We start from the raw sequence: 18563 nt of genomic DNA, 5'->3' as shown, positions 1-18563 counted from the left end.
ATATAGGTATGAAGGTGTTCCTTTGTATTGGTTTATTTTGGGCTTGAGTTGTATAAGTTAGGCTTCTTTAATTTTGCATTTGTTTATGTTTGTTTATTTATTTAGTATTTGGGTGTTTTCTATGGTTATGTTGTGTTTATTGACTTGCAGTATTTGAAAACTTGTGAAGGTGGCTTTTTATATTCTTTGAATCTGGTTTCCATTTTTCTAGTTGTTTCTCCAATATAGAAGTTGTGGCATTTATCACATTGTATTTTATAAATAATGTTGATGTAGTGTTTGTCAGTGAGGTTTTACGTAGTATAGACCTTAGTTTTGTGCCTGGTTTTTGAATAAATTTGGCATTAACTGGAATGCCATATTTTGTTACTAGTTTTTGCCAAATGTTGGTTATTTTTCTGCTGATCTTTGTAATATATGGTATGCAGCAGTAAACGGTTTAGTGATTTTTTAAATCGTGGGGTACATTTACTTTTGTCTAGGTGTGTGGGTATAATGTTTTCTATGGTTTGTGGAGGAAACTTCTTGATGTTGATGAAGTATTGTTTTATTTTGTCTAATTTATCGTTAATTTTATCTGATGAGCATAATTTTATGGCTATGTTTATTTGGTTTCTTAGTATGTTGAGTTTTTGTTTTGTTTCATGTGCTAAGTCTCAAGGAATGTATAGTCCTGTATGGGTTTTAAATTGTATCTGTTCTTGTAATTTTGAGGTTAAGAAATGATATTTAATTGCTTTCTTCCTGTTCACATGTGAGGTTAATGATGGATGTATGGAGTTAATGTGATTGAAAAAATTAAGTGTCATCTACATGTCTGTACCAGTATAATGGTGAATGTAATGCTGTGTTAATTGCTTGTGTTTCAACTTGTGTCATAAAAATATTGACTAGAACTGGTGATACTGGGTTGCCCATAGGCCATTTGTTTGTATATAGTTGTGGCTGTTGAACATGAAGTTTGTCTTCCTCGTGGTGAATTCTATGAGGGTTGCTAGGAATGTCTATTGATGGGTTAGGGTATCGAATATAGAGTTATATGGCTATCTTGCAGGCTTCAGCAGTTGGGACTTCTGTAAAGGGGATTTAACATTGAAACTGGTTATTAAGGCTTTATGATTAAGTTGATTAAGGTTAGACTTGAAATTAAAAGTCTTTGATGAATGAGCTAACTGATGTTACATATATGGAGATTACCCATATTATGTATTTACCAAGATTGTAATTAAACAATTCATATGTGGACATTATTGGTCGTAATGGACAACCTGGTTTATGAGGTTTGGATATATGTGGTGTGCGAGTCAGTCTTGTGTAGGTAGGAATAAAATGTTTTTGAAATTGTGATGGCTTTTTTTATTTTTAGTAGTATTTTGTTTAGTTGCATTTCCTGTGTCTTTGTTGAATTTGTGTGTATTGGTTTAAATTTGTTCGTGTCTGATAAGATGTTATTCATTTCTTGGATGTATTCATTCGTGTTCATTATGACTATAGCATTTCCTTTATTTGCTTTTAGAATTTTTATGTTTTTGTCTCGTTTTAGGTTTTTAATGGAATTAATGTCTCTTTTTGTAAGATTGTTTTTTAGTTTTCTGTTTTGTGAAATTATGTTGATGATTTTGTGAGAAAATTCTTGTTTAAGATGTTTTTAGGTGTTTCTGGAAAATATTAATTTTTAATTTTTTTCTGGGAAGTTTGGCTGTTGGATGTCAATAAAGTTGTCTTCTTTCTGTTGGTTGTTTTCAGTTGTTTTTGTTTTATGTGGAAAGTACTACAAGTCTCCTGGCTAGGTCTTCTAAACATGTTTAAATTTTTCAGGTTGGAATGTACCTAGGTGCTATTGCAAAGTTGAGTCCTTTGTTAAGTAGATATATCTCGTCTGTGTTTAATTGTCAGTCTGATCTGTTAATTATGAGGTTAGTCATTGGTATGTCGTGTAAGTATCTTTTCTGTTATTTGAATCTTAGTTTTTCTAGTTTTTTGTTGTGGCAGATCTTTTTGTCCCTGTGTTGATTTGGTTTATGTTTCATAGTATAAGTCCATAAATCTGGTATAATGCAGCATGCCAGTTGATGGTCTAGGTTCATTTTTTGTTTCTATAAGTCATGTAGTTCTTTGTATTTTGTGTTCAACATGGCTTTAAGTATTTTTTTCTGTAAATTTTGGATAATTTTTGTGCATTGATTAAAATTTTTTTATAGTTTTAACTTTACAAAGTCAGGGGTTAGTTGTTCCTTTCTACACATATTCTATATACAATGTAAAAACTACATTGACAAACACCACACCAACATTATTTATAAAATACGATGTGATAACTGCCCGACATCTATATTGGAAAAACAAGTAGAAAATTGGAAACCAGATTCAAAGAACACAAAAAATTACCTTTACACGTTTTCAAACACTGCAAATCAAATAACTATAAAAAACACCCAAATACTAAATAAAGAAACAAACATAAACAAATGCAAAATTAAAGAAGCCTTACTTATACAACAACTCAAGCCCAAAATAAACCAATACAAAGGAACACCTTTATACCTATATCAATAAATACAATCAAACGTCTAAGCACGCCCTCTACATTCCTACACAATTACACAACTGCCTTCAAACATGTGGTCAGCTATTGGTCAGTTACCTCTTTCTTTCTTTGTGAACCTGATGATGACTGAAGAAAGTCGAAATGTTGTTCTCTCCTCTACATAAGAAAATATTCTCAACCCAAACCACCCGTTTTTACAAATATATTTTTCTCTACAAGTGGGTTTTCTTGTCATCATGGATAACCACAGGATAAACTGTGAAACTACAACTGATAGATGAATATTATTACAACTGATAGATGAATGACTACCAGTTTAGTTGATCTTTAACTAACAGGCTTTAAGTTTATCATTAAATTGTATATAATATTTCTGTAACCAAGGTAATCTCATTCATCACATACTTTTCTTTGATGTTATAGTTGGGAGGATTTATTAAAGGAAACTTTGGTAAAAGTATCAATAAACATAATTTTTCTACCATAGAATTAATTCTATGTCAATTATTAAACAGTACTCTTGAATGTATGCTTTTGAATTGATATGTTTACTTACCACAATCACCTTCTAACTCAGAGTCAAGCTGATGCATCGCTTTTTGAAATTAACTTTCCTTTTCCACTCCAAAAACATATTTTGAACAATCTAGATTATCACTGTTACTCTCACCGAATCCTAAAACAGCCTCATCTCCTTGTAACTCAGGAGGTTCAGTTTTCACTTTGACCAATGTATTCTAAAATATAAAGTTCATATTAGATGGATCAATAGCAAACAACAAGAGAACTGTTCTTACAGTAACCAAACACACAAAGCTTCCCATCTCATAAATTTACTTGTACAGTTTTTTGTACAAACATTCTGTGGTGTCTATCAATTTAGTTTGATGAATGATTCCCTTTCAGCAATAAATAATTTCCTTGCAAATAAATGTTAACATTTTCCAAAACTAAAAATTTATTTTTGATAGATACTCACTTCAGCTCATATCTAACTTTACTGATTCAGTGCTGCCCTCTATATGCCAGTTTGTTTCTTCACCACGAGACTTAAAGCATCAAGCCAATCTCATGTTTCCACACTGTAGACAAATTAACATGTAACAATCCTTTACCAATAGGAATCCTGAGGCTATGCAGAAACATTTTTCCTCAACCTTCCTCGTGTCTTGTCTCTCCCATGCTCCTTCTGTTCAAGTTGTATTTATCTTCCTCCTAAATTCATTTTACTCTCTGTTCTTCTACCATCTATTCATCCATCATCTGTAGGTTTCAGATTCAACAGTCTCATCTGTGATTACTATCTGCCCTCAGGAATAGTGGCAGCCATTTAGCTTGAGTTGTGGTTCCATGGAATACATTTATAGTTGAGGGCTACATGTTTTAGCTGTTGGATTTACCCTTCCTTTTTTCTCTAATCCTTTGTCTACTGTTCCCATTCTATTTCTTCCTACAGAGGATTCTGTCTTCCTCTAGCATTTCTCCAATGAATCACCAGACCTTTTGGCCAAGGATGGTATCGAACAACTTTCTCACTAATCCCTAGATTTTATTCTTGTCTGTGTGTTGTTTCCCAATACACTGGGAATAAGCATCCAGTCACTGTTCTGTGGAAATTAAAGAAGTACGTATACAGAGGGCAGCAACGAATCAAGAAAACTAGTTGTGACTGTAAATTATGTACTGTATCATAAATGATATCATACTTAATGTTTAAAGTATCTAGTAATCATTTCAAAGCTTATTGATTACAATATAAGCAAAGAAACTTCAGAAATCTCTTTACACTAGCACATATTAAGACTAATCTTTAATGCTTTAAAGTTCTTTATCAGTACAATGTATCGATCTCTGTATCAGTGATTATATACATAATAATATTTACTATAATTTTGTATTTACTAAGTATATCTTAATGAACTTTGGCTAGTTTTTAGTAAACTTTACAAGTCTTCTGCACACAAAAGAATCATATTTTTAACTAATTACACTATGTAACACAAATTTTGTTCCTGGATAATATGTGTTATTTCTTAATTGCTTATTTTGTAGAGGTACAAAAAATGGCCATTATTCCCTTCAAACTTTGTTTTTGTGACCTGGATAATGAAATTTAGAAATTAACCTATTTTCTATGTAAAAACTGGCAAATTTGCACATTTTCATTTACATAAGGTCTGAATAAAACAATATGAATCAAGATTTATGTGTATTTATACTAAAGTTATACAAAAATGTCTAGAAGTGAGTAGTTTTTCGAGATTTGCAACTGTAATGTAAATCACTTTCACATATCAGCCCCAGATATAGTCTCCCATCATGTTTGCATTATACACTCCTTGGTAGCGGCATTCAAAGTCCAGTATATCTTGCTGGAAGTGCTCGCCTTGCTCCTCTGAGTATGCTACCATGTTCTCCTTGAATTTATCAAGATGAACGTCAAGGATATGGACTTTCAGGGACATCCTGCAGCCCCTTTTGCCATAATTCTTCACCAGAGCCTCACCTAGTTCCACATAATTTTGGTCTTGTGATTGCCCATGAAGCCCCAAACAACCGCAACAAAGCTGCCCCAAGCTTTCTTTCCTTCCTACTGAGCTTCTTTGGGAATTCTGTGCACTCCAGGATCTTCTTTATTTGTGGTCCGAAGAAGACACCTGCTTAGGGAAGAAGTCTTGAAGGTACTTGAATGCTGCAGACTCTTTATCAAGAGCTGTGACAAACTGTTTCATAAGACCCAATTTTATGTGCAATGGTGGGAACAACATCGTTTGGAGGTCCACTAGTGGCTCACACTTGACGTTGTTCCTTCCCACAGAGAACTCGGTCTGTTGTGGCCAGTGCTTCCTGTTGTAGCGTGCTGCAGTGTCCCTGCTGTCCCAGACACAAAAATAACAGGGAAACTTGTTAGAGCCTCCTTGAAGACCCATCAGGAATGCCACCATTTTGAAGTCTCCGATAACCTCCCAGCTATACTCATCATACTTAAAGGCTTCTAGTTAGGTCTTGACACTATTGTATTCCTCTTTGAGGTGCACCGAATGAGCCAGGAAAAGAGACAGATACTTATTCCTGTTATGAAGCAGCACAGTTTTGAGGCTTCTGCATGAGCTATCAATGAAGAGGCACTACTCTTCAGGTTACAGGCAATTCAAATTGCCTTGTGCAGATAAGATACTTTGTGGCAGAAGCAGAGCCCATCTTGACAAGTGAAGAAGCTTGAAAAATGTTGGTGATGCCTTCCTCTGACTTGCAGCTTGCACACTTTCATCTTACAAATCCCACTCCTTGGCTAAGATGTCAAAAGCTCAGAATTCGACTTTGTTAGACCAAGATCTCTGATCAAGTAATTGAGGTCTCTTTGGTTGGTGTAGTATGGGTTTTTCTCACTGGCTGCACCTCTGAAATTATAATCTGGATCTTTAATGCCTACCTCCTCTTCTGAGGATGGTTGCTTTCTCTCTGGCAGAGTGGGTACTGGGGCAATGGATGATGGAAGGCCCGGATACATGATAGCAGATGCATTCTTGCCAGCCCGACGTTTGGAAGGGTCCACCATGCAGAAGTAGCAATTGCTTGAGTGGTCAGTGGGTTCACACCAAATTCTTGGAATAACGAACTACATGGCTCTCTTTTCCCCTCTGTACCATCCTGCAAAAGAGCAAAATAAAATTGTTATTATAAAGAATAAACTTATTTCATCCACAACTAATGTGTAAGAGGTTCATGCAAAATATTTTATATGTGATATTTTTTCTATACTATTGGAAATTTAGAAAATATTTGAATTTTAAAAGGTCTAAAATTTGTACAATATAAAAGCTTACTATTCAAGCAAGCAAAAACTGTCTGTCTTCCCTTCTAGAGTTTTTCTGAAGTGCTTGCAGGTAAAATCAGGTGCCCAGGGTTTTGTCTTGATCCCTAACAGGCAGGCTGAAATATGTCTTGTAGGCTTCACACATTTTAGCAGATGCTGTTACAGAGTATTTTTTTGCTCTTGTCTTGATAAATTGGCCACATACATAGCAGAATGCATCTGAAGAATGCTTGCAGCTTCTTGATGCTATCTCTGATAAAATCAGATAGGTCTATGTGTTCACTTAGGCAGCTAGAACTAAACTGAAGTGGTAAGCACCTGAAAATTCTTATAAGTTCGAGAAAATTCTCTATCAGCTACTCAGCACTGAATCCACCTGGAATGTTCTAGAAAATGGGTAAATTTGAAAATTTCATTACCCAGGTCACAAAAGCTAAGTTTGAAGATAAAAATAGGTCTTTTCCATTTAGTTTAGGCATACACAATTGGGAAATAACACTTTCTGCCCAGAAACAAGAAAAATTAAAATTTTGTTTCATAGTGTTGTTTTTATTAAAGTTTTAAATGTGGATTTACTAGTCTGTTACTGAGTCAATATAAGTGATGTGTGGCTTACATGTCATGAATTAAAATATTTTTGTCATTATACATTTCTTACATTTCATAAATAAAGCCTCCAGAATATTTAAAATGAATATTAATATTTTTTATCAGTAAAACTTTGTGCTTTATCTCTCATGTTCTCTGTCCTAATATTAATTGTATAAAATCATTGATATATAATGAAATGAAAGGTTGTAAAATGTGAAATAAAAAGAGCAATATCTTTTTCTGTCTTCTTTGAGTGTGTGTGTTTTCTTACAGCAAAATCACATCAGGCTATCTCCTATGTCCACTGAGGGGAATCGAACCCCTAATTTTAGCATTGTAAGTCAGAACACTTACCGCTGTTCCAGTGGGGGACGTCTTTGAGCATATATTGTATTCCAGATATTCAAGTTATTTACATTAACAGTTTTGACAGTTAAGCTGTTAACAAGTGTTTTCTTTTAACCTCATGGGGTTACTGATTGAACTTTGGACCACAGGAAAAATTTATCCCCCATCAAAAGCATTAAATTACATTAAATTAAATTAAATGAACATTAAATTGTTCATATATAATAAACAACATGTTCACTACAGGTGACAACTTTCATTGGATTATCAAAATTTTCACATTAAAAAACTACACAAAACTGTTGTTTTATGGGTGTTAATACCTTTGTTGTAATGACCCTTGTATAGAAAAAATCTGCTCTTTCTGTTTCTTAAAATATATCCATCAACTCAGTAAAGTTAGATAGAGGGAAAGGGATTTTCATATGAGTTTGGTATTTCAATAAATCAAATACACAAGATTAAAATCAACACAGGAAATTTAGTTTTAGAATATTATTATTAATCTACAATAATGAAAACACACATTATGTCAACAATTGATAAATGCATATGCTTTCCCCAAAACAGAAAACTGTAAAGTTTTTATTCTACAAGTTACCTCAGTCTTTCCTGTTACTTCACTACAGTTATTTTCTTGTCCACCTTCTGCTACAACAGACCCACAGACAGCATGTGAACCTCTATCACATAAGGACAAAGCTTCCACAGTTGCTAAAGGTATTAATAACATATCTATCTTCAACAGAACACACAGTGATGATTTACAAATTGTAATATTATAATAAAAAACCTTACTATCAAATGTACCAGAGTACAAATAAAGTGATTTTTACCCAAGTTAACTCTTTCACACCTGGATGTTACAGTCAACCTTCAGAGCAAAAACTGCAACATTGAATTAAAAAAAACTATTGAAAATCAACTTACACTTTTTTCCACACATAAAAACAAAATTTCACAGTTGAATTTAATTCATTAAAATGGTTTATTTAATTTTATACTTAACGATTTAAATAATTTACAATTTTGATTTGGGACTGGTTTTAGCAAGCTTCCAACAAAACCATAATAATTCATGAATTTCTTAGGCATATTATGGTATTCACAGCCCCTCAGAAGTTACAACAATTTTGAACAAAACAGTGATAATAAGTTTATGTAACTTAAATACAAGTAATTTTTTTTTACTTTCAGTCAATCACTGTTTCTCAACCGATGTTTGTTATTGTGATGAAACTTCTTACATAGTTTTGTTCACCTGATTTGTTGTATACAGAACAGAAAGAATAAACAAGACAACCATAGACCAAATGTTGGATACACTCCTTTATGAGGTTGTACAAGTTTTATTACATCATCTATATTCCTATCTTGTTTCCTGATGTTTTTGGTGCACCTATTCCTATACTTTTATTTCTTTGAAATATTTTTTCCATTTGTATATGAACATATAAAAACATGAAACATACATACAACTTATCATATATTTTAAAAAAACACTAATTTAATGATTTTAAACAACAGGCATGATAATAAATTTAGTGTAATAACAAAGTTATTTTTATTGTACATCTCTCATTATCAACTCATTTACACTACATGTTTTGTTTTTGATTAACAAAAAAATATAATTTACTTTATTGGACAGTTTTAAAAGAATGTAAGATATAAAACTCAGTAATTAAAATCAACAACAAAATAGGTAATTTTTATCGTTTCATAAAATATAACACAATGAAATATTTTTGAAATTTCAAACATACCACTTCATACAAGTATCACATATACAAATGCATTACTTGTAGAAGCCACATAATCTGTAGAATATAATTCTGAAGTTCAGAACTATTTGACCCAATAGTTTTTTTTTTCAGTACAATAAAACAAACCACACAAATGTGTTTTAAAACAAATACGCATTTGTATCAAATAGTTAAAGTACATTTTTTCAAAACTTACCTCTAAAAATTGAAATTGGGAAATGTTACCACTAAAGAGTGCCTGTTAATAATAATCTAATCAATACCTCTTGTAACTTAAATCTTGGTCTGAACAATTCTGTCAAATGAATACCAGAAACAAAACATCCCTATGATGTGATTGAAAAACTCTACATCTTCCTCACATCATATCTATGTTATGTTATATTTATTCACTTTTATTTCAGAGCTTAACAACAACATAATGTTTCAAAAACTTTGCCCTCCCTTGTGGCATTCCAGTATGAATCATGTATTACCCTCAGATTTCAAAATGTAAATATAAAGAAGGTTCAAAGATAATTCTTCAGAGTAAAAATACTAATAAATGCAACAAGGCTTCAGCTTTAAATAAACTAATAGTATTAATCTGGTTTATTTTGTTTCGTGTTATGTGCTCCAAACAGAGATTTTGAGAACTTTAAATGCTGCATCACAACTGCTATAATCAACAACAATTATCTTTACAAAACATTTACTCTACTTGGCAGAACTACTCAAGCTCTAACTAACTTCATAAATGAGTTTAATTATGCCCAGAAATTCTGTCAGAAAAATAGAGTGGGCAAATGTAGTTTAAACGAAAATGTGCGAGAAAGGTGGAACAGCATTTTGACTAGCGAGATGAAGATGAAACTCTACAACTCATAGCTTTCTTCAAAATAGATGTGTTTATGTGGGTCTTCACACAGTTTTCATATTGTTTTTACATTTTACAGTCACTTATTGACTAATTCAGCATCATAACATAAAGGGCAACAAGGGATCTTTTCATCTACCTATTTACTTAATGTAGCATTGAAAATCTCATGACCAGCTTTTATTATTTAAATATTTTTAAACTTTTCCTTAACCCCCCCCCCCCTAAATTAATTGTATCTGTCACATCCAGAAGCATCTTATGCCAAAGGCCAACCATCGTGTTTGAAAAATAAATCTGTCTTTATGATTCTTACACCAATAAAATTTAGTCCTACCACTCTTACCACTAAATATGGAAATAGATGATGTACAAACACTATCAATTTCCTTTAAGATCTTAAACATCTCAATCAGATGCCCTCTGACTCTCATTTTTTTCAAGAGGAAATAAGTTCTGAGATCTAAACCTATCCATCCCAGGTATGATCCTAGTAGGTTTTCCTTGAAAACCCTTTCCAAAATTTCAGTGTATTTCCTATAGATAGCTTTCCTATTCACTGTTGTCCTCTATATGCAGACTTTCTTTGTTTGCACTAGCCTTGAGGCTCCCACCTAATCTCACATTTCCATGTGATATTACTGCATTGTTGCATGCAAACAAGCATGTGACAACCCTCCACAAAGACAAGTATGACACACCTTCCTTGAGCAGCTGGCTCCCTCTATACTGATTGTTTTTTCATCACTTCAAGATTAGGCAACAAAAGTTGCACAGAAATGGGGAGGAAGAGTGCAAAGTGTGAGAAGAGATATCTATCAAAATACATCTTCAGTATTAGAAAATGGTAAGTTTCAATATGATAGCTAGACTCCCATGTTAAAGTGGTGGAGAGGTCAGTGAAAAAGTTGTACCCAGATGAGACTCTTCCAAGAAACACTCAAAGTATACCCACAAAGTGTGACATCTATACCATGGAATAACACAGACACACATCTGTGGGAAACCACACACCTCGTCTGTATAAAGAGTATTGTTTTCATCTGTAAGTAAAGCACGTATCACTAGCATGCATGAATAATACAAGCACAGTTTCAAAACCTCCATCAGGCAAATGAAATTTATTGATGTGTAGTGTGTTTTGGGTGCATCAGACCATACATGGTGGGTCAGCTTCAGTCTGAGAATTTGACACTCGTGCTGCAGTTGCAAGAGGGTCTCAACCATCTTTATCAAAATGCCAGTGAGGCAGTATGGGAATTTAGAATCCAAAATGCAACTGAATGAAGACATACTAAATGAAACTGGTCACATTAGGGAGGTAACATCCATGTTACACCTTCCCATGCTTCAGTTGAAGAACAATTAAAGGTAAAAATGTGCTGAGGAATCCAAATATGGCACATCAACACAAGACACTGTAAAAGACCATGAAACCCTTGTTTTATAAAACATGCCAGCACTAAATTTTAAACTGGGAATGAAGATTAGGCAGGTGTTACCTAGCTGCCATTTACCCAATCAGAGACAGTAAGGGGTGTGGAGAATAGTAACTGGAGGTAGTATAAAGGTCAATGAAGAAGAAACAACCATGTTATGGAGAAAGTGTGCAACATAAGTATGAGGCTTTTCAACATGCCAGCCTGAACAACTTCCTCCAACAGACAGTGGAAATGAGGAACCAGAAAGTGTGCAACATAAGTATGAGGCTTTTCAACATGCCAGCCTGAACAACTTCCTCCAACAGACAGTGGAAATGAGGAACCAGAAAGTGTGCAACATAAGTATGAGGCTTTTCAACATGCCAGCCTGAACAACTTCCTCCAACAGACAGTGGAAATGAGAAACCAGAAAGTGTGTAGGGTGATGAACTTGATGGGAGAATATGCCAAATGGATGAAATGATGAAGCTATCCAGTAAGAGATAAGGAACCATGAAAGGAACAAGTACAGCACAAAAAATGGTCTGCACAAGAAGGTGATCAGAATATAAATGGGTGTTTTCTTATACCAAAACCCAATTACACTATCTACTATGTTTACTGAGGGGAATCAAACCCCTGATTGTAGAGTTGCAAAACTTAGAACTTACGACTATCTCAGAATCCATATGAAAATAAAGTTGAGAAAGAGGGCAGAATGATATTGGTGAAAATGCACTGTAACCCAACCATACCACAGACATTTTAGGAAGAAAAACACAATTGGAATATTGAGTGTAGAAGAGATGAAAAGGAATACATACAGAATGTCACTTATCACAGGTGAAAAGTTTAAACTGTTGCTTAGCAACCCTCTTTCGATTTTAGAATTTGGTGTGGCTTTTATTAGAGAAAAGATTATTTATGGCTTGTTTCTTTGAAACCTGTTAATGCAATATGAAACATGTAAACTTTCTTTACAAGACATACATATACATTAGAGACCAGTATAGCTTAAACAGAAGAAACAAAAGCTACTTTTAACCACAAAGGTTAAAAACAAAACTAATGTTTTATTTATTGTTATAGTTCTCTTTTGAAGTAAAGGAATACAATCATAGATAATGTAAAATTAAATTATAATGAACTTCATAATTTGTCTCAAAAGTTGACACAAGCACCCCAACCTTTCAAAGAAGCATCTGTAAAAAAATGAAGATCCAGACAAAAAGAAGGAAAAGGAACATATTTTTTTAGTATTAATTCTGTCAAGCCAAAGGTAAAAATTGGTTTGGCTGGAAGAAGGACAGGAAAAGACAAAATTTCATGTGAGAAGTTCCATTGATCATGCAGAGTCCACTGCAAAAATATGCATATAAGTATGGACCAAGAAATTAAAGGATTCTATAAAAGCTCATATCTGAAAAAGAGAGAGAACTACCCACATAAAAACAGAAATGGAGACCAATCACTCCCTCAAACAAACTCAAAAAGGCTGAGATTTGATGAGAGGAGAACTGAATATCACAACCAAATGAATCGAATTCTAAAAAGGGTGTAAGATGAGACTTCTCCTGCTTCACCAACCAACAATTAAAATTGACCTGTTGAGATGGGGTGAAAAGAAACCAGTGTGAAGCTAGAGTACACATTATTTGTACAAATGTGCAAGGCTAGCACAAAGCCAAAAGGGAAAGTGATAATTCATAAACCCAACCCGATGAACAATCTGAAGGTAGAGTCTGGATGCTTTGTGTGAAATTCAAAACAAAATAAATTAGATGCTCAAAGTTTCACCATTTGTGATTAAGGTCACAAAATGATGACTACAGACAAGTCTAATATTAATCACAGCAGTGACAGAAATCTTTATAAAGTACATTGAATCCTTTACACAATTATTTTACATTGTCTTTGTTTTCTTTTTTCACTTTTGACTGTTTCATTATCATCTAAATTTATATATTGTTGAACAGAAGTAACTAGCATCAACATTCTGCACCAATAGTTATCATAAGAATAACATCTTGTTTAATGTTTTATCTATATTGCCAATCACCAGAGTTTAACATCATTTTAATAACAAAATTATGACAAGTTAACCATATGGTTAAAACCTTTTTGACCCTACTGCTACTACAGTGATTTTATTACTGTTAAACATTTTTGTATCAAGAGTTGGTGGCTTTATTCAACATGAAATAAACTTTTTAATCAACCAAGAAGAATGTAGAATGCTGCTATATTTAAAAACAACAACAACATAAGGTACAGTGATAAGAACAGTCAGTAAGAATATGAGAGATTATAAAATATTTACTTACCACTAGATGGTGCTATAGTTTTTTCTTCATTTTCTGTTAGTTCCAGATTCAATAGAACATTTTGTTGTTCTTCATCATAAAATGGTTCCATTTTTATTTCTAAAACCTCCATTACTGCATCACTGATATTCTTTTCACACTCAACTGAAGCCTAAAAACAAATAATTTTTACTTTAAACTTTCTCAAAGAGAGTTAACATAAAGTCATTCAAAGTTTTATTATCACTATGTTTTCCATTACTAGCAGATCTAAAACATGTTATTTGTTTATACATTTAATACTTTAGCAAAAATGTTTCAGACATTTTATAGCTTGATCTTTAAGTACCTTGTGTATATAATGATTAGTAAATAGAATTTTAACCCTCTAATGGATGTATCTATAATCTAACTTTATCTTCAAATATATCAGGTACATAAAGATCTGTATGGAATTCAGCAGACCCAACTCACATTTCTAAATGATAATTCAAAGCAAACATAAAAACTACAACTTATACTTTGACTAATGATATTTAAGATCTAGTAAATATTTATATCTACACATTATATTATATTAAAGAACATTCTAGCACGATCTAAACTTCCTAATACTTTACATTTAAGAATATGTAGTGTCAGATATGAAGGATTAGGGCCTATAAGAATGGAACATTGCTCACTCTTCAAATTTCTTTATTTACATATATTGAATTAAGCTTATCTCTTACACCTTGAAAACCCTTATTTTTGATACTTTTCATAACTCACAAAAACAAATGTGTTTATTTCAAGTGGTAAAAGTCACTTGAATAAAATTTTGTGTTTGACAAATAACACATTTGACATGACTGTTACTCATCATTTCAAGATTAGTATTAAACGTTCAAAGCTTAATATCACATCTTTTAATATTTATCACATGTTACAGCCAACATACTAAAAATTCAAATTATCTAAAGATGGTTCTCACATTAAAATATGGAAGCAAGGCCTAAAAATGATCTCAAGTTCATTTCTAATTATATTCTTCACAAATACCAGATAATGATAAAAATATTAACTTTAAAACTCTCTCCCATTTTAACATGTATTCTATAAATACTGGTGATTTACTGTAAAAAACAGAAGATTGTATTATAATATCTAAATCTTCAAAGCTTTTCCTTTACTGGTTACTTGATAACTTTCATTGTACACTATAGTAACAATATTTGTAAGAATATAAGCAATAGAAATACACCAAGTTATTTTATAATATAAGAAAAGTATGAACAGAGAGGGAAAGTTTTGGAATGACTACTTGTCCCCCAAGAATAATTTCAGAGTCCTTATTTTTTTCCTGCACTAATTGTACTCTTCCTAGAAAATGTCACATAAAGAGAAGTATAATGAAAATAAAAATTCATCTCACTACTGTATTTCCTTCTATTAAAATGGACGCTTGATCACAAAAAACTGTGTGATACATTAGATGCCAATATTGTCCTTTGTAATGATTTCCAAAACCGTTAATAACTGTCAAATGACGATGTTATGCAGTGCTATGAAAAATACTCAATTTCATAAAACACCAGTTGTCTTGAATACATCATTACAAATTTTTGCATATTCAACTTTAGAACAGAATCATGGCCTTATTTACAACACCATTTTTAAACATGGTACTGATTCAAGGTCTTCTTGATGACGAGAAACCCACTTGAAATAAAATTTATCTCAGAACAGCTGTTATGGGTATTAACACTTTTATTGAAAAGCAAAAAACAACATTTCAACCTTCCTAGGTCATCTTCAGAAATAAAAAGTCTTAATACCCATACTAGCCATTCTGAGATACATTTTGATTCAAGGTCTACAACAACAAAATACATGTATGAAAAAAGTGAGACCAAGTAGAAAGAAATCACTTATTGAAGTTTGCTCATTTATCTTTAACACTGCAATCAGTATAGAAGCAACTCCACAAATGCCACTTGTATAATTAAATGAACATATGAAAAGCATCAACATTCCCATATTCATCAACTGCTCATCCATGAGTCAACCACGTGATATGTTTGTGGACTTTATTATTTTACCTTTCTGTTGATTATTTACTACACAGTCTAAAACATCAGAATTAATACTACTAATAATAAAAACAACACTATACCAGGTTTTTCATGCAAACTGTTGCAAATTCTGATTATTATAAACATAAGAAGTATTAAACTGCCAGTCACGTACATTAAGTGATGTCTTAATATGATTGTGTTTCTGCATGTTTAAATTAGTGCACAAACTATCTACTTTAAAGCTTTATATCTGAGCCACCCATACAATACCAGGTTTTTCATGCAAACTGTTGCAAATTCTGATTATTATAAACATAAGAAGTATTAAACTGCCAGTCACGTACATTAAGTGATGTCTTAATATGATTGTGTTTCTGCATGTTTAAATTAGTGCACAAACCATCTACTTTAAAGCTTTATATCTGAGCCACCCATACAATAAGCAGTGATATCTGAATATAGAATATTTACTACAAGTTCAGATCAATATTCTTTGTTCTGGTTATGTGGGTGAGTGAATGCTACAATAAATAACACAAAAATCCTAACCTTCTCAAAACTTATTTATTACATAAGATATTAATAAAGGATTCACTGTTACCTCACCAAGAGTTTGGTATCCTGGCTTTGTAATGATGGTTCTAGCTCCAAAAGAGGTAATTTGGAAAGCACTATTATATTTTCTAATGTTGGTACAGAAGTTTCTGGACTCTTGAGCATTTCCATGAAGGAGTGCATTGTAAGGTAGTGGTGGTTCTCTTATTGGATCCAATTTAACTTTACCTTTATCACAACACAGTCCTGGTATTTCATTTGGACACCTTTTTGCCCTGCACAAATCACATTCTACAGATCTTCTTCCAACATCATATGCAGACATTGATCCACAATCATGATTTGAATCATAATCAAAAGTTGCCGTGAAATTCACTCTAGATTCCCATTCAGCTACTGCAGCCCCTCTTTGAACTTGATATTCCCTGTTTTGTTTTCTTCTAGCAGCAATTTCTGCAACCAATTCTTTCATTCTTCTTTTTGTCATTCTTCTACGATTTTCTTTTTGTGTTGCAGCAGTTTCATCAGCTGTCTCTCGCTCTTCTTCTAGCTATCCTTTCCCTATCTCGAGCCTGCCTTGCAGCTTTTTCCCCAACTGTTTCTTGTGCTCTTCTTCTTGCTATCATTTCCCTATTTCGAGTTTGTCTTGCAGCAGTTTCATCAGCTGTTTCTCGTGCTCTTCTTTTAGCTATCCTTTCCCTCTCTTGTCTCTGTCTTGCAGCAGTTTCTTCAGCTTTCTCTTGTGTTCTTCTTCTTGCTATCCTTTCCCTATCCCGACTCTGTCTGGCGGAAGTTTCTTCAGGTGTCTCTTGTGCTCTTCTTCTAGCTATCCTTTCCCTATCTTTAGCTCGTCTTGCAGCAGTTTCTTTTTCCGTTTCTTGTGATCTTCTTTCCGCCATTCTTTGGGCTATTTTCGATTTCCGTGAATACAATGACTTCAAAACTCGTTTGGGCATTTTAACACACTCGCCGACTTTGATAGGGGTGTACTTTGCGTGTGCACTTCACAAAGTTAATTGACTATTTCGGAAACTTCAAAGTATCGCTACTTATATATATGCATAGTTTTGTATTATATCAGCTCCTTGTAATTGTTACTGAAACTAGAACCAACGAGGAACCTTTCTGAGATAATGGGGAAGTATTGTAGAGCTACATCTACTCAATTTGTCTTCTCTTGACGTTCATTGTCACGTTATAAGAACTTTTGTTGTTATTTATCTTTTTAAGTACGTTGCACCATCTATTAACGTAGTTATTTAAAGACCACGTCAAAAATAATAAATGCTCGATAGTAGAAAATGACTGATTTGGTTTGTTTTAAATTTCGCGCAAAGCTGCACCAGTGTTATCTGCCCTAGCCGTCCTTAATTTAGCAGTGTAAGGCTAGAGGGAAGGCAGCTAGTCGTCAACACTCACCGCCAACTCTTGAGCTACTTTTTTACCAACGAATAGAAGAATTGACCGAAACATTATAACGCACCCATGGCTGAAAGGGCGAGCATGTTTGTTGTGACGAAGATTCAAACACGCGACCCTCGGATTACGAATCGAGTACTTTAACCACCCGGCCATGAACTTAATGTGTGTGTGTGTCTGTTTTCTTATAGCAAAGTCACATAAGGCTATCTGCTGAGTTCATCGAGGGGAGTCAAACCCCTGATTTTGGCGTTGTAAATCTGTAGCCTTGTCGCTATACTAGCGGGGGACATTTAACTTAGTAACTACAGGAGTCAACTAATGCAATTACTATTAAAAAGAAAACTGTTTCTGCCTTATAATCTGTCATTGTTATTTTCTGGCAATTTATTACAGCACTAACACATTATTTACCTCTTTCAACACATATTTGAATACTGTAAACAAACTATGATTGTGTGCTACTTTAATTCTTTATAATTAAAACTACTTTTTCTCACGTCGCCAACAAAGAAACAGTTGTGCTGCTGCTTAATGATAACTGAGGGACGCGCCATGGCCAAGCGTGTTGAGGCGTGCGACTCGTAATCTGAGGGTCGCGGGTTCGCCTCCCCATCGCGCCAAACATGCTCGCCCTTTCAGCGGTGGGGGCGTTATATATAGCACAGATAGCCCTGAGTAGCTTTGTGCGAAATTTAAAATACAAATGATAAATGAGATGTTAAAATTACATTAACAGAACATCGACCACAAGTTTTCACGAAATTTAGCGCTAATTGAAGAGGCTTGTTTGTTTGTTTTGAAATTTCGCACAAAGCTACTCGAGGGCTATCTGTGCTAGCCGTCCCTAATTTAGCAGTGTTAGACTAGAGGGAAGGCAGC

At 33.5% G+C, this 18563-nt stretch overlaps 3 protein-coding genes across 7 annotated transcripts in view; all 3 read right to left on the bottom strand.

Annotated features, from left to right (window-relative positions):
* Positions 1-17219, bottom strand: part of LOC143230978 (uncharacterized) — a 71522-nt gene extending 54303 nt beyond the window's left edge. For 4 of the 5 annotated variants that reach the window (XR_013016723.1, XR_013016722.1, XM_076465351.1 and 1 more), the window contains exons 1-3: positions 16309-16894; positions 13672-13822; positions 7906-8018 (exon numbers count right to left, since the gene is read on the bottom strand). Coding sequence is in view for 3 of the 5 variants with exons in the window: in XM_076465351.1 (XP_076321466.1) it covers positions 7906-8018; positions 13672-13822; positions 16309-16749 (705 nt within the window). In the remaining 2 variants the exon portion in view is untranslated. Of the gene's footprint in view, positions 1-7905; positions 8019-13671; positions 13823-16308 lie in introns of all 5 variants that reach the window. The other variant, XM_076465355.1, reaches the window with a different exon arrangement.
* On the bottom strand, positions 3147-5974 carry LOC143230981 (uncharacterized). Its single transcript, XM_076465370.1, has 2 exons — positions 3528-5974; positions 3147-3285 (listed from the first exon to the last, which is right to left on the bottom strand). The coding sequence occupies exon 1, from the start codon at positions 5491-5493 to the stop codon at positions 5182-5184; it is 312 nt and encodes a 103-aa protein (XP_076321485.1). The 5' UTR covers positions 5494-5974; the 3' UTR covers positions 3147-3285; positions 3528-5181.
* On the bottom strand, positions 16787-17218 carry LOC143230980 (uncharacterized). The gene has a single exon (XM_076465369.1). It carries the CDS (start codon positions 17216-17218, stop codon positions 16787-16789), a length of 432 nt encoding a protein of 143 aa, XP_076321484.1.
* Positions 17220-18563: the final 1344 nt, after the last annotated feature.

This window comes from Tachypleus tridentatus, chromosome 10 (assembly GCF_004210375.1).
Source record: "Tachypleus tridentatus isolate NWPU-2018 chromosome 10, ASM421037v1, whole genome shotgun sequence".
In the NCBI taxonomy this organism is placed as follows: domain Eukaryota; kingdom Metazoa; phylum Arthropoda; class Merostomata; order Xiphosura; family Limulidae; genus Tachypleus; species Tachypleus tridentatus.
Note: the sequence above shows the minus strand (reverse complement) of the source record. Positions and strands in the feature narration are given on the sequence as shown.